Genomic DNA, 16310 nt, shown 5'->3' on the forward strand with positions numbered 1-16310 from the left:
TCATGAATATGGTTGGTTCTTTGACAAATTATTTATTATTTTATTTCATAATTTTATTTTTTCATTTCATTTTATTTTAATTTTCTTTTTTTATTTTATTTATACATTCATTTTTATGCCCATTAATTATTTAACTTGTGGCTTTTATGCTATAAAGGTAAAGTTCATTTCTTTACATGTCTAGTTCCGCTCTGAGAATGATGGTTCATTAACAGTCTAATAAACCTGGCATTATGTGTTATGAATGTTGCTGGCTCTGTGACTGTAAGTCTCTCTGGATAAACACACTGTAAATGAAGGGTCTTTGTGCTGGCAAACACGTCTGCGCCGGTCCTGGGTTTTCAGAGCCTCTTTAATTGTTTTCTATTGTGCGGTGACAGAAATGAAGTAGGTGGGAATTATATGCAATTAAAAACAGGTCTTTTAAAGCCGTAGATGTGGAAGTATGCGGAGGGAGTGAAGACATGCTCGCACTCGCCGGGTAATCTGCAAATTATGCTCGCCCGCAGCGCAGCTCGCGTCTAATAATTAAGAGTAAAAAGATGATTAACTTGCTGCTGCTTGCATGGAAACACATGTGATTGCTCACGCACAGACAGCCTCGGATCACATGCACGCGCTCCGGGGATCTCAACAGATGATCTGGCATTCACCGAATGTGGTAACATCAGATTGATAATGGTTTCTAATGAACTTCCTGAAGTCGGAGCTCAGCCCGCTGCCAGATGACGGATGGGGTTTCGCGGAGCCATCCGGCGTTCGTTTTGTTTACAGTGTGTTTGACACTCGCAATGAGAAAGAAATAAGCAAAGATGTCAAACGTATGAGAGCACTGACAAATCGTGCTGTTGGTGCGCGATAATTAAATCAATACTTCAACTCGAGAGCTGAAAACACTCGCAGATTTGTGCTTTAGTCCATTAAGACTGTTAGTGTCCCATATTTAATCTTGAATTGTTATACACTACACGTCATGCGGCACTGAATTATACTCCATCACTGAACATTTCACTTAAAGTGAAGAAAAATCAGCAGCTCTGCGTCATTTCTGGTCATTCTGACCTGGAGAGGATTTTCTTTCTCCTGTAATAAATGTCTATTAATGTTCCTGCGGTCAGTGCTGAGAAGATTACTGATTCCAAATTACAGTTATTAACGTAATTCATAACATTACTCAGTAATATAATCAGAATACTATCTTGATTACTTTTAACCTCGTTTATCTAAATATATTATTTAAATAGGATAATGTTGTACCATATTGACATATATATTAGTGCTGTCAAATGAATAACCACAAATAATCGCATCCAATTTGTTTGCATAATATTTATTATGTATATATACATACACACACATGCATGCATGTATATTTTTCAGAAAATGTTAATTTTTAAATTAAATATATTTAAAATTGAAATGATATGAATATAAATATAGACATGTAAATATTTTCAAAATATATACTGTATGTTTGTGTATATATATATATATATATATATATATATATATATATATATATATAAATACACACAGTACACACACACACACACACACATATATTATGCAAACAAAAACTTTTATTTTGGATGCGATTAATCATTTGACAGCACTAACAAAAATACATAGAGGAAGAAAATATATTGCATTTGTTGTAATTAACATTATCATTACATTACGGTTCGTGAAGGAACTGCAGGGGTTCATGATTTTAATGAAAAGCTTAAATTAAAATAAATCATTTTAAAATAATATCAATCAAAATAAAACAATTATAAAAAAAGAGAGAAATATTTTATTTGTTTACCTGCATGTCATGTGATCATTAACATCAGAGAACTGCATTACATGTAAATAAGAATCATGTGAATTTGTGCATTTTAATGTGTAATATTTAGGAAAATCAAAAAGATGAAAAGGAAGAATTAGAGAGAATCAGTAAATGATTATTAATTTATTGCTATTGTGTGAATAAAATGTAATCATGAAATCAATAAAAACGTAACTGCAGTCTGATTACGAATATTATTTACTAAAAGTAATCTAATTACAAGTTTTTTTTTTGGATTTTTGGAATATGATTACATAATGCAGGTTACAGCTGCTATCCAGCTCTGATCGCACTGCAGTGTTAATTTAGGATCATATTAATATTCACTGTTTTTGTCCACTTGTTTTCTTTCAATCAGCACAGGTTTTGTGTTTTAGTTCATTGATCTGAGCTCATGCAGTTTAGTTTTTGAGCCCAAATGATTCACAAATAATGCAAAATAATAACAGCGGATGCACGATATATTGACTGATTTTACTGAATGTTGTCTGACAGGCATGCAGTCGACGCCACCGTCATCGGGACGAGCTCCCAGCGTGCCGTCCAGCAGCACCACCATATTCCCACACGCAGAGAAAGGTGAGATGCATGCTGGGAACTGGGAACTGGTCACATGACCTCTGATCCATCCACTCTAGTTTTATATTAACACAGCAGATTTACCATGGTTAAGGGGCGTTCGTAAAAACATAATAAAATCACTGTAATTGCTCTGATAATACTCCAGCAACATGACAGAATATGAGAAATACAAGTTGCATTCAGTATTAATAATATACTCATAATAAACAATCATTTTAAAGTGATAATTCACCAAAAAAATGAAAATTGTCATCATTTACTCGCCCTCATGTCATTCTTTCAGTACTGAGATATTATTACAGATTTTATTAATATTTTTAATTAATATTTTCAGTATTATTAATATATTTGAGTATTTGAGAATATTAAGAGTTTTTCTTTTTATGTTTCCCATTTTAATTTTAGTTAAAGTTTTAGTGATTTTGTTGTGTGTTTGTTAAAATAATGTTAAAATAAATTAAACTGAGAAATTTTAAACTAGCTGAAATCATTTTTTTATGTTTTATATTTTATTCCATGTAGTGAAAAGGTTTTTGTTTATGGTTTTAATTTTAGTTAAGTATAACAAAAATGTTTCGTCAAACATAAAAGAAGATATTTTGAAAAATGTTGGTAACTAAATAGTTCCGGGTCCCATTACATATATGTAATATTGTCCATATTACATACAAGTCAATGGGATCCGAAACTCAAACAGGTTTGAACAACATGACGACAGTTCATTAGTGCAACTGTAGCGTTTTTATGGTTGCCAAGCAACATAGAATCTTTTACTGTGTTCCAGATCCAACAGGACAAGGTCACCTAGCAACAGCCCTCATCATCGCCATGTCAACCATTTTCATCATGGCCATCGCTATAGTGATGATCATCATGTTCTACATCCTGAAGACCAAACCGAGTGGACAAGGTAAGATCACTGAAACTGAACACACTTGTTATCTGTGTGTGTGTGTGTGTGTGTGTGTGTGTGTGTGTGTGTGTGTGTGTGTGTGTGTGTGTGTGTGTGTGTGTGTGTGTGTGTGTGAGTGCGTGTATGTGTGTACTTGTTTGGAATATACTTGTGTAGGCAAAATGTCCTCATTTATATTGAGAAATACTTTGACACAACCCATTAGTGACACATCTGACTAAAACCTCACTAGTTCAACAGACTTACAAATCTGCTGTTGTTGTGAATCTCGGGTTCGGCAGATGTTTCTGTGATGGGTGAGTTTAAGGATAGTGGTTGGTTAGCTGATAGAAGTGTGTGTGTGTGTGTGTGTGTGTGTGTGTGTGTGTGTGTGTGTGTGTGTGTGTGTGTGTGTGTGTGTGTGTGTGTGTGTGTTCGTCCACAGAGAAGCTTTTCTGATCACATTTGAGTCCTTCTGCTCTACATTTACTTGAGATCATTCCCATATTTCAAACTCTTTCTTATTGCTCCAGACATTAAATGAACAGCAGTGCTGTGAATTAACACAGAGTGCTTTCTTTCTTTTTTTCTTTCTTTCCCAGCATGCTGCTCTGGACAAATAATAAGACAGTGGAAGGCCCAAACGAACAAGCAGGAGGAGAAGAAGGAGGTTCAAGGTGAGCGAACGCTTGGTTTGACATCTGTACGTGTTAAACTGCTTAAGAGGATCTGACAGGCGGCTGATGGGACGAGATGAACGGCAGATCTGGAATGTTCTTTCAGCCCGCGGCTCCACATAACTATCTCATACCGTCTGGAGAAAAGAACCTCAAAATTAGCTTTCACTCACTCTCACTGCAGCTCATTTAGCCATCAATCAATCAATCACTGTCAGAAGAGTAGAAATATATAACACACACTTAGCTCATTGCAGTGCATTCATAAAAAAAAAGGTTAAAAAAAACTTTTAAAAAATCGTTTTGAAACAGTCCCAAAGGTAAAAGACTGAAGCAGAAGAAAAGCAGATGAATGCATGTTACTGTATGTCACAACATTAATCCTGCTTCAGACGGGATGAGCAAATACCTACACCGCTAGACATCCGCGTTTATCCCATTTCCCACCGGATATTCTCAGCTAAGCCATTTATAATAAACAGAAAACATGGGGAATGAACCACTCATGCTCTCGCAGCTGCAACTCTGACTTCAGATGAGCATTCACACAGACACAAAACAGACCATCTATTTCATTTCAGGCATATCTGACTCACATCTGTTTAGTTCCTGTAGCTCAAACAATGCCACAAGTTCGATTCCCAGGGATGCATGAACTAATATAGAAATGTAAATACCTTGCATGCAATATAAGTGGATAAAAGGATAAAACTTTGGATAAAAGAATCTACCAAATGCATTTGTTTGTATTCTGATCAGTAAAAAAAGAAACCTTAATGTATTAGTGCATAAACTGCTTAGGGTTAGGGTTAGGGTTAATAAATGATGCACAATGATGAAGAATGCATAATGCATATTCATAATTCACGCAGTCAATTATCCAGATCAAATTTGGAAATCAAATTAAAATAGGTTCGATGCAAACAAATTGATATTTTTTATTGAAATTACACTGAAAAACTATACAACTCTTATGTCCAGAGGAGCTTTTCAATAAAAAAGTTTCAGTAAAACATATTATTATTACCATACCTATATGTAAATCACAAAATATTGGCCAGACTGAGTTGCTAAAAAAAGTACAGCAATCTTTTTTTTTTTTTTTACAGTTGCATTTCAAATTGCAATCATAATTTTATCAGAAAAGTTTTTCCCCAAATCATGCAGCCCTATTTTCTACCATGATATTCCATTTAGTCACATAATTATTGCTTATAATTTGTAATACTGATTATAGTATTAATCATGGCTATGTTTTGGTTTCATAATCTTGATCACATTAGTGCAGTTTTTGAGAACTGAGCACCTCACTGATCTTCACATATGTCTTTCCAGAAAAACCGTTGTGCATCTTTGCAGAAAAGGATGAGTTTGATAAGCTCAAGCCTTCATCTCCAAAAACAGTAAAGAGGTGAGTCTTCACACATGCTAAACAAACTTTTAACTGCTGCAAGACAAACAGGGTTTAAGCAGCACAGTGAAGTCAAACACGTTTCCTCGTCTCCATGTCTCATGGAGACTGTGTGCCGTATTTCAGCCACCGCAGGACGTGTTTGTGTTTGTTCTCTTCTCATCTGACTGGAAACATTATGTGGCTCACAGACAGGATGAACACAGATCCAGCCTGTAGCTATGCTCTCCACAGGAGATGTTCATTTCAGACAAACGTAATCAAGCGTGTGATAATTACGCAGAGGAGCAGCCAAAACCGGCAGGTGAAAATAGCTCTGCTTCAACATAAGATGACACTTTTTCGCCTCAAACCCTTTTTTTCTTCCTTTTTTTCCCAAGGCACAGCAGAAGCTTGAATTAAGAAATAAAACTGCTTTCCTCATACTAGTTAGATGAGAACTTCACCTGCTTTACACTCATTAGTTTTGATTGTTGAAAATAACACTCATCTCTATAAGTCAAGACACTAAAGTTGAATAGTCAAAAAATTAGCCAATATATATCATTACTTCCTGACTTGGGTAATTACATTAAGAATTGAAAACTTTTTTCTATATTACAAGTTTTGGAAATGTTATATTTAAATAAGCAAATGAGGCGTTATGTAATTAAATATGCACTAATTCGCACACATTTCCGGACCATAATTCTAAACACTGGAAAAAGCCAGTTTCGGAATTTTTGTTTGATTTTGTTGACATATTAGAGTTAAAGTTTTTTATTAGGGAGAATTTTTTATTTCTCTTTCTAGCACTGCAGCAGACAGAAAAAAAAATACTTTTTAGGAATAAAATATTTTATAAATCAATGTGAATGATATATGAACAAACCCCTCATTAAAAACAGAATAATACGGATAGGAATAAAACTAAGATTGGTGTATGTAAGTGCTAGTAAAGTGGAGATAAAAACTCATTTTGAGAAAACAACCTTTAAAGATTGTATTATAAATAAAATTTACAGATCCAAATAGATAAAATGCAATGAAAATACCAAGCCAATGATATATGAACAAACCCCTCAGTAAAACCCTTCAGAATACAGAGATGAATAAAACTGTAAAATGTGGTGTAAGTGCTGTTGAAGTGGAGAAACAAACTAATTTTGAGAAAAAAAAGCCTTATATATATTAAAATTGAAATCTACAGACGCAAATAGATTAAGTGCAATAATAAACCCAGGTAAATGATATATGAAGAAACCTATCAGTAAAAAAACTTCAGAATATTAGAGAGGAATTAATCTTTAAAATTTTGTGTATATAAGTGTTGCTGAAGTGGAGAAAAAACTCTTTAAAGAGTATACGTATGTAAATTAAATCTACAGACACAAAAATGATAAAGTGCAATAATAAACCCAGGTAAATGATATATAAACAAACCCTATCAGTAAAACCCTTCAGAATATAGATAGGAATAAAACTGTAAAATTTGGTGTATACAAGTGCTGCTGAAGTGGAGGAAAAACTCTTTAAAGTTATGTATTGGAACTGAAATCTGCAGACGCAAATAGATAAAGTGCAAAAATAAAACCAGGCCAATGATATATGAACAAACCTATCAGTAAAAACTCTCAGAATAAAGATAGGAAAAAAACTGTAAAATTTGGTGTGTGTAAGAGCTGCTGAAGTGGAGAAAAAAACTCTTTAAAGATATAGATTGGAACTGAAATCTAAAGATGCAAATAGATAAAGTGCAATAAAATAAACACTTAAATGTTTATTTTGGGTTTTATTCTTTTCACTAGTCTGAAACAACGTGTTCTGAAAGCCAAATAGCCCTGACTGACTGATTGCAATTGGTCAGATATATTCTAGATAATCTAATATATAGATAGATTGCACCCGTTTATGAGTTAGTCATAATAATGATAATTATTACCGTAAACCACAAGAAGCAGAAGAGAAAATGTCTAAATCAGACTCTTTCATCAAGAATAGAGTTGTTTCAAACCCTGAAGAACCTTCATGCAGCTCACAGTGACTGACTGGCAAAAACATTACAATAATGTAAATAATCATCAATTTTTATATTTCAACATGCACTATTTTTCTTAACAATTACAGATACTACAAGTGTCCATAGATTGAAATAACTGAAATACTTTAACTAAATTTCATGATTCCAAACATTTTAAGGCTTATAAGTTCTTCACTCTCAACCAATAAATGTATATATCCTGGTTTTCCAAGACTGTAGGAAGCCATTCAAAAAAATTGTTGAGAGAGTGAATAAGAAACATTTGTAACACTTTACAATAAGGTCTCATTTGTTAACATTAGTTAATGCATTAGTTAATATGAACTAACAAAATGCAATGTATTTTTTTACAGCAGTCTTTGATAATGTTAGGTAATAAAAACACAGCTGTTCCATGATTTTAGAAATTTAGTAGTAAATGTTGAAATTAACATTTAAGATTTTTAAATGCTTTTTTGTTTATTTCTAATTAATGTTCTTTGTACACGTGCTGTCAGCATTCAAACACTAAACGCTTGCACTGTCGCAGTGAGAACGACGCGTCATCAGAGAACGAGCAGCTCTTGAGTCGCAGCATCGACAGTGACGAGGAAGCAGCTCAGGACAAACAGGGAGCCGCTGACCTTTGCCTTCTGTCTCTGGTGCATCTGACGCGGGACAAGACCTGCTCCACCACACCATCAGCAACATCAACACCAGCACAGCTGCAGCAGAGCCACCGGGGTGAATACCACACACACATATCTATATACAGAGGTGTAAAGAATTGCCCGGAAAACCCTACTTGAGTTAAATGTCTTAGAGTATCTGATTTTAACAGTACTTGAGTATTTTTCTCATATTAAATGTACGCTCAAAGATGCATTAGCCCTCAACAACTACGAGAAATGCCATTGAAAAACAAGAAACAAGAAACAACCACGTTTACTTTCTATAATCAAAATAAAACTGAACACCTCAAAAATTCCAAGAAATCAATGTCAACACAACCGCCTCTGATCATCTACGGACACTTAAGTCTCAGTGAAGCACAAGTGCTCAAAAAGGGCAAAAGTAAACCAGTGTCCTTCAGAAAGGTCTCTTCAATATGACAGTTAAATAAAATAATGTTAAGTAAAATTAAAGTCTTCTTGCACTTCACACTTTACCTGCAAATGCACTCACATTCACATAAAGAAGCCTTGTTTACAAGTTTCACTGAGTAAGAGCAAAACTCACAAGATATAGTACCTTTAATGCCCTTTACACGGCAATAATGCTTCTTTTGTAGCAGAAATAAACTGCTGCAGAAAAGGTTCGGTGCCGTGCAAAATGTAATGAGTAATTGCATGACTCATTACAAATGAATTGGAGAAAAAGAGTACATATACCTGACTAGTGAAGAAGAGAGTAAAAGTTGTTAATACCTACGAAGTAAAAAAACTACAAAGTAGCCAAAAAGATACTCAAATACAGTAAATCATTACATTTACTCAAATACTTTACACCACTGGTTGCATATATTTACAGTCAATTACACTGAAGTTGGAATCACTACGATTAAGAAGAGTCTCGTCTTCTCAACAAGGCTGAGTTTATTTGATCAAAAATACAGTAAAAAATTGTGAAATATTATTACAATTTAAAAAATTTGTTTTCTATGTGAATAGTGTGTTAAAGTGTAATGTATTTCTGTGATGCGCAGCTGTAAATTTTCAGCATCATTACTCCAGTCTTCAGTGTCACATGATCTTCAAGAAATCATTCTAATATGATGATTTGCTGCTCAAGAAACATTTCTGATTATTATCAATGTTGAACACAGTTGTGCTGCACAATATTTTTGTGGAAACCGTGATGCATTTAATTTTTCAGGATTCACAGATGAATAAAAAACTTCAAAAAAACATTTAATACAAAATGCATTTATTTAAAATAGAAATCTTTTATCTTTAATGTACCTCTTAATTAATTTGAATAAAATAATAATGAATAAAAGTTATTAACTTCTTTACATTACTTACCCAAAAAGTAAGTAACTTATTTACATTATTTTTTTACATTATTTACTTACTATTTCCACAAAAAATATTCTGCAGAATGATTTCTGAAGATCATGTGACATTGAAGACTGGAGTAATGATGCTGAAAATACAGCTTCGATCACAGAAATAAATTACAGTTTAACAGATATTCACACAGAAAACAGCTGTTTTTGACTGTAATAATATTTCTCAATTTTTACTGTATTTTAAAAGCGTAAGGTATATCCTTTCACACCTCTAACGTCGAGTGTTCTGTTCTTGAACGCTGTTGTTGAGTTTTTCAGCATTAGAGTTTCTGCTTTCCATCTGTTCTTGTTCTGTAGATTCAGACTGATCTCTGTTTCTCTGTTTGACTCTTCCAAACATTACCTGTTTCTGCAGATTCACAGCAGAAGAAAAAAGATCCTGGATTTGTACGCAAAAGCCTGCAGTGTTGCAGAGGGTGAGTGTAACCATAACCATGAATTCATGCTGACAAAAAATATCATCAAAAACTATTGATTTCATATCATTGAAATGATTGTCAAATGAAAATATATGTCAGCATTGTTTATCCTAATGGACTGTTCTGATGGGACCACCCATAACAATCACATACAATTCAAATAAACACTTATAACACTCTCACAGATCACAGAACAGTTCTGTTGTTATTACATTTATTTTTAATTAAAATTTTATTAGCTTTATTTTAATTTTTAAATATTTAAAATTTTAAATGCATTTGATAAAATAAATATAAAAGATAATAATTAAAAATATGTATCTTTTTTTTGTTACTTTTTGCTTAAGAAACCAATTCTTGTACAATTCTGGTGGTGGTGTTATTATCATCATCATCATCATTTAAATTATAATTAATTTTAGTTAATTTTAATTAAAAAAATGTAAATGTTTATTTTTAAAGTATTTTTAAGAAATTTGTGTAATAATAAATAAAAAATATGAATTCACAATAAAATTTCTGTTAGTTCTGGTAGTGTGTTGGTCGTCATAAACCCTGCACATGAATGTCTTTCCTGATAATGATGTTTTACTCCTAGTGTTACTCTGATGATGATGATGATGATGTTTATCTGCACAGGTCTGAGTCCGACCGAGCTTCCGTTCGACTGTCTGGAGCGCAGCAGCCGCATGCTCAGCGCCACCTACAGCACAGACAAGGCAGTGGTGAAGACGTGGAGGCACCTCGCCGAGAGCTTCGGCCTGAAGCGTGACGAGATCGGAGGCATGACGGACGGCATGCAGCTCTTCGACCGCATCAGTACAGCGGGATACAGCATCCCGGACCTGCTGACCCGTCTGGTCCAGATCGAGCGGCTGGACGCCGTCGAGACCCTCTGCTTCGACATTCTGGGCGGCCCGGGGAACAGCGTCCCTCCGTCCAGCCACCATCCCAATCTCAGCTCCCGCTGCGCCAGCGTCTGAGAGACGGATCTGGACCTGCGCAGACCTTCTGTGTATTTCTGTGACGGTTGTTCACAGATGAACTCGTGACGGACACCTTCACTGTGACGCTGTTGATTTCTGATAACAGATGAGCGATCACTTTTCCAGCTCTCAAGCGTTTCTACACGTGAACAGACACTTCCAGACTGATTTCACACACTGTTGCATTAATAATGCGACGCAATAATGTGTTTTATTTTTACAGTGAACATCTGCTTGCTTTCTGCTGCAACAACAGTCTGAGTCAGTTCAAGTTCGTTAAACGCTCTAACGATCTACCTGATAAAAACACAGTTTTAAGGCAAGACACTACAGGTTTGACTTAACTAATCGATATCACTATCCTTCACCAGTTGAAGAATCACACTACATTAAAACAAAAAAGTTTTCTGAAATGTTGTTTACATATGCAAATGAGGCATCATCTAATTAAATATGCACTCATTTGCATTTATTTCCAGGACATAAATCTGAGCATTGCATAAAATCAAGGTTCAAATTTCTTGTTTGATATTGTACACAACAGACGTAACGCGTCATTGAATGAAAGCACATAATCAGTGCATGAGATTATCATCATCATAGACATCCCAGAAATAGAAGAAAACTGTTTCTAAAATAGAAAGTTTGTGTGTCGCTGTCGCAGCTGGTTATAGGACAGAAACTCCGATTAATATGGAAAAGTGTCACATGTAGTTAGGACACGGTGTCAGAGTTAAAGGTTTTTCCAGAGGTGGATTTCTCTTTTTCTCACTGCATAAATCAGAAAAAAACACATTTTCACCATGTTTTCAGGAGTAAAGTGTTGTATAAATCAGTGTGAATGAAATACAAACAAACCTTCAGAATACAGAGAGGAATAAAACTCTCCGAAGACTGAAATCTACAGACGCAGATAGATGAAGTGCAATAAAAGAAACAATTAAATGTGTATTTGGGATGTTTTCTTTCCACTAGTCTGAAAGAAGAGACATGAAATGGAGCAAACACAGAGCAATACGTGCTAAATCAACCAGTGCATGATTTTGCAACGTAAGTGACTTTTGTTACTTTTCTACACTAAAGAGATCTGGTACTACTACTAAATTTTTTTAAAAAACATAAATAATGATAATTATTCTTAATTATTTAAAATGTATATATATTTATATATATACCAAAAAATGTATCACTTAAAATGTAAACCAATAAAATAAAAAATAAACCATTCTAGCATTACAAATATTATTATTAAATGCATTTTTTTAAATAAATAATGTTAATAATTTTAAAATTTTTAAAACTTGTGGTAACTTTTTAGTTCAATAAACATTTCTGGTACTACTATTATTATTATTATTAAGTTTTTAAAAAATTATAATTTTAAATACATTTAATAAAAATAATAAAAAATATTTTAAAATTTAAAACATTTACTTTTGTACACATAAAACAGTTGTGGTACCCTATTATTGTTATTACGAAATTTATTAAAAAATAATATCATAAAATAATAAAAAAAAAAACCTAAAAAAAACAATGCTATTGCCTGTAGGGTCTTGCCTAAATGTCACTGGAGACATGAAGCAAACACACAGTACACATACATCGGGGTTGTGTGTGTGTGTGTGTGTGTGTCCCGTGGCGAGCCGCTGCTGCTGGACTAATTGTCTGGGATTGGTGTTTTATGACTCGGAGTGTAAAGCGCCTGTGACTTCCAGCACCTCATTAACTAATAATCCAAACGGAAAAGCTGTAAAGTGTGCGATGGGAAGCAGAGGCAGCTGTGTAAACCTTTAACTGCATGCAGAAGGCAGAATGCAGGAAAAGCGTCTGCAGCGAGCTGCTTTAGATGACCTGACACTCTCTCACACACACGCTTCATGACTCTGTGTGTGGGTGTGTGTGTTTCTGACGGCTCACAGACTCGTGTTTGAGGCTTCATCACTCAGAAAGTTACAATCAGACGTTGCAGTGAATGTCAGAAACTGTGGATACATGGAGCCGGTCTCCGGAACAAACACGTACAGTATGCATGCACAACTATTTTAAATACCGTTTTTGGCTTTTTTGTTGTTGCATCACGTCTGTTTACCCTTCTCCACGTTAATATATATACTGTATATCAACAAACAATGCTTTTTTATTTTATGTTCAAACTCTTTAAGGGCCACGTGAACCTCATCCACACGTTTCTAGCAGAGCTCCTGGATCAATGCAACAAACACAACCATACAACTGTATATATAACTTATTATTGTACATATGCACCATGTATAGAAAGCAGCATCAGTAAAGAAATAAAATGAGGAAAATATATCAGATTGTTGTCGATTGTTATTTTCTGTGCCAACTCTATTTTAGTGCCAGATTCTTCATTCAATCCTCCAACTCACTGCTGTGATGCCAAAAAAAATTATTATTATTTATTTTATTTCAGGATCATGTGACACTGAAGACTGGAGTAATAATGCTGAAAATACATTTTTGATCACAGGAATAAATTATATTTTAACAGATATTCACATAGAAAACAGCTGTTTTAAATTGTAATAATATTTCACTATTTTTACTGTATTTTTGATCAAATAAATTCAGCTTTACATCACTAATAAATTAGATTTAAAATATGTTCACATAGAAAACAAGTAAAAATAATTCACAATATAATAAATGCACTAAGACTTCTTTCAAAAAACATTTGAAAACCTTATTTATTTCTTTGATTTATGCACTTTATTTTTGCAATTTAATGTATTTTTTATTCATTGATTGATAGTTATTTTAAAATAAATTAGTAAAGTATCATTGCATATTGCAGTATTGGTATGCTGTCCTCATGCTAATTTCAATAAAAATAACTTTTATAACAGTCATGAGAATAATCATAAATTACAAAAATAATCATTTTTAAAATATTGTAAGTACAGGGTCTATATTGTGAGTGCTCATCTTGACAAAACTAAAGGACTTTTTCCTTGCTAGGTCATTTCACAGCACCAGCAGCTCCTCATTTCTTCTCAAAAGAAATGATTTAATATCCCGGTGCACATGTTCAGAAGATTCAGACCACAAGCAGGAACACTGCAGGTTTTCGGAAGGTCACTGCAGATGATTGACAGTCTGTTTGGGTTTCTCATGAGAAGCAGATCACAGACGCTGGTTCTCCACGACGAGGGAGGTTCAGATCCAGCAGACAGACCACATGTTTCAGCACGCGCTGTCAACAACTGAGAAGGTGTGAATCCGTCATCGAGGAGCATTGCCTCACACACACAACACACGGACTCATGGGATCTGTCACTAATGCATTCATGAGGCTGAAATATTTGACTGGACTTTTACAGATCAAGAGGAAATCAGAGCCAGGCCTGGACGGGACACGAGTTCAGCAAACACTCGGCCTGGGACGATCTGTGCTTCTGAGCGGCTGGAGGAGAATGGTTGTGCTGGTTACTGAGTCAATCCTCACTAGTCCTGAGACCTGGAAATAAAATAATAAAAAAAAGGTTTGTGTGAATTTTGCTGGGGGTTTGTTATGTCATTACATGGGTTGAGCATAAGAAACAAATGAAGAAAAAAAAAAAACATTTTTGAAAACTAATTTCTATTCTACGTCCTTTAGTAGAGGACTCCAGGACTGTATTCAAAAAAGATTCATATATATAGACATGAAAAGGCATGCATAGGCAAAACAATGTTTTATTTATTTACTTTATTTATTTTTAGGTTTCAGGCTATTTTCAGCCAAGCTTTGTACAAAGATGATGCTCAAACTATGATGAATCAGAATTCAAATTCCAATTCAATTCAAGTTATTTTGTATAGCGCTTTTTACCGATACAAATCATTAAAAAGCAACTTTAAAGAAAATTAAGTTTCTACAATATGTAGTATAGTTTAATCAGTGGTGACTGTCAGTTCAGGTGGCCATATGGGCAGAAATGTTCAGAAAAATCCAATAAAAAGATCGTAAACAAACAGACGATTAACACAATTACACAGCAATTATACATTCACACTTATAGCAAAATGTGGTAGTTATGTGTATCGTTGTCTCTGGGTTTAGCAATCATCTGGCGGTCCTCTGAGGGGTTGGCATCATCTCTTCTCAGGTGTTCTGGATCCAGACTGGAGCGTGTGTAAATCCTAGTTACCAAGGGATGTAAAATCCCGTGGCAAAGGCACGAGAAACAAATTAGAAATCTTCGTCCCGGACAGCCCGGGCTAGAACTACGGGGTCTCTGTGTGGGGGTGAGAGATCTGCCACTAGGCACAGAGGGGTGTAATGTGTGGGACCCAAACGAAATTACTCACAGCCAGCTACGCGGGCAAGTTGGGTTATATTATAAAAAAAAAATGTCTTTGCGAACCAAAATCCAAAAAAAGTTCTTCTCAGACAGAGGAATAAATAACATGAGAGAACAATGGAGAGGAAAAAAAAAAAACACAAGGGAAATAAAAACTTCACGAGGGGAGAAAACCCAAAACTAGAGCATATATAGGCAATCAAATAACAAAGAACACCTTCTTTGAGGTAACTTGGAAAGACTTGGAAAACAAAGCAGGTAGCACGCAGCCAAGACTCAAAAACCCCAAGTGTTTGAACAAAGGGAAAAACACTGCTAAAATACTCTAAGAGAAACAAGGCAACAGGTGACTGCATAATGGCCTGGAAGTGGTAAACGAGGAAGAATTAAGGCAGAAAGGCAACACAGGGGACCTCTAGAGGCGTGGAGACAAAACTACAAGGAGGTCGAATGCTGCAGGACCCCATCCTCTAGGGCACGGCTCCTGAAGTTACTTCCCGAAACACACGGCCTCGGGTGCGAATCGCAGGAGCAAGCTTGGGTCAGGATGTCTGGCTGGAAACCAGGAAGAGATCCTCTGGCCCGGAGCCCTCCCAGTCCACCAGATAATGTAGGGAGTTTCTGGAACTCCGGGAGTCAGTATCCGGCGCACTGTGTAGGCTGGCTGGGCGTTGATGACCTGGGAGGAGGAGGGGGTCTGTGTGGGGGGCAAAGGGGAAGACAAGAACAGGTTTTTAGTAATGAGACCTGAAATGGGATTGATTCTAAGGGAAACGAGGGAGACGGAGAAAATCAAAACGATAAGAAACAGGGTTAATTACTTGCTATGCGGAAAAGGCCGATGTATTTCTGGGAGAGTTTATGGATTCGACCCGGAGGGGGCAGGGCAGGTGATTAGTAGATAGCCACACTCCTTTGACCGGCTCGGAAAATTGGGAAAGATGTCCGCGTGGCGGCGATTAGCCGATTCTTTGGTATCTATGGGAAGTCAGAAGGGAGGGTATGTCATGTGCTTCCTTCCACGTTATGCGACCAGAGCTTGGGACAACACCGTTGGCTGAGGGAACACCAATATTGCACCTCTTTACTCTGGAAATAATGGGGGGGTTAATACCAAACTGGCAATTCAAAGGGG

At 35.4% G+C, this 16310-nt stretch overlaps 2 protein-coding genes across 2 annotated transcripts in view; one reads left to right on the top strand and one right to left on the bottom strand.

The window, feature by feature from the left end:
* The window catches only part of LOC109102931 (tumor necrosis factor receptor superfamily member EDAR-like), a 36277-nt gene extending 25108 nt beyond the window's left edge, over positions 1-11169 (top strand). The window contains 8 exon segments of the mRNA XM_042764408.1: positions 2327-2410; positions 3198-3323; positions 3908-3982; positions 5318-5393; positions 7943-8087; positions 8089-8136; positions 9819-9879; positions 10522-11169. Of these exon segments, the coding sequence (XP_042620342.1) occupies positions 2327-2410; positions 3198-3323; positions 3908-3982; positions 5318-5393; positions 7943-8087; positions 8089-8136; positions 9819-9879; positions 10522-10865 (959 nt within the window). The 3' untranslated portion in view covers positions 10866-11169.
* LOC109060486 (phosducin-like 3) overlaps positions 1-16310 on the bottom strand; it is a 261660-nt gene that overhangs the window by 205255 nt on the left and 40095 nt on the right. The window lies entirely within an intron of this gene.

Source organism: Cyprinus carpio, chromosome A9 (genome assembly GCF_018340385.1).
Source record: "Cyprinus carpio isolate SPL01 chromosome A9, ASM1834038v1, whole genome shotgun sequence".
NCBI lineage: Eukaryota > Metazoa > Chordata > Actinopteri > Cypriniformes > Cyprinidae > Cyprinus > Cyprinus carpio.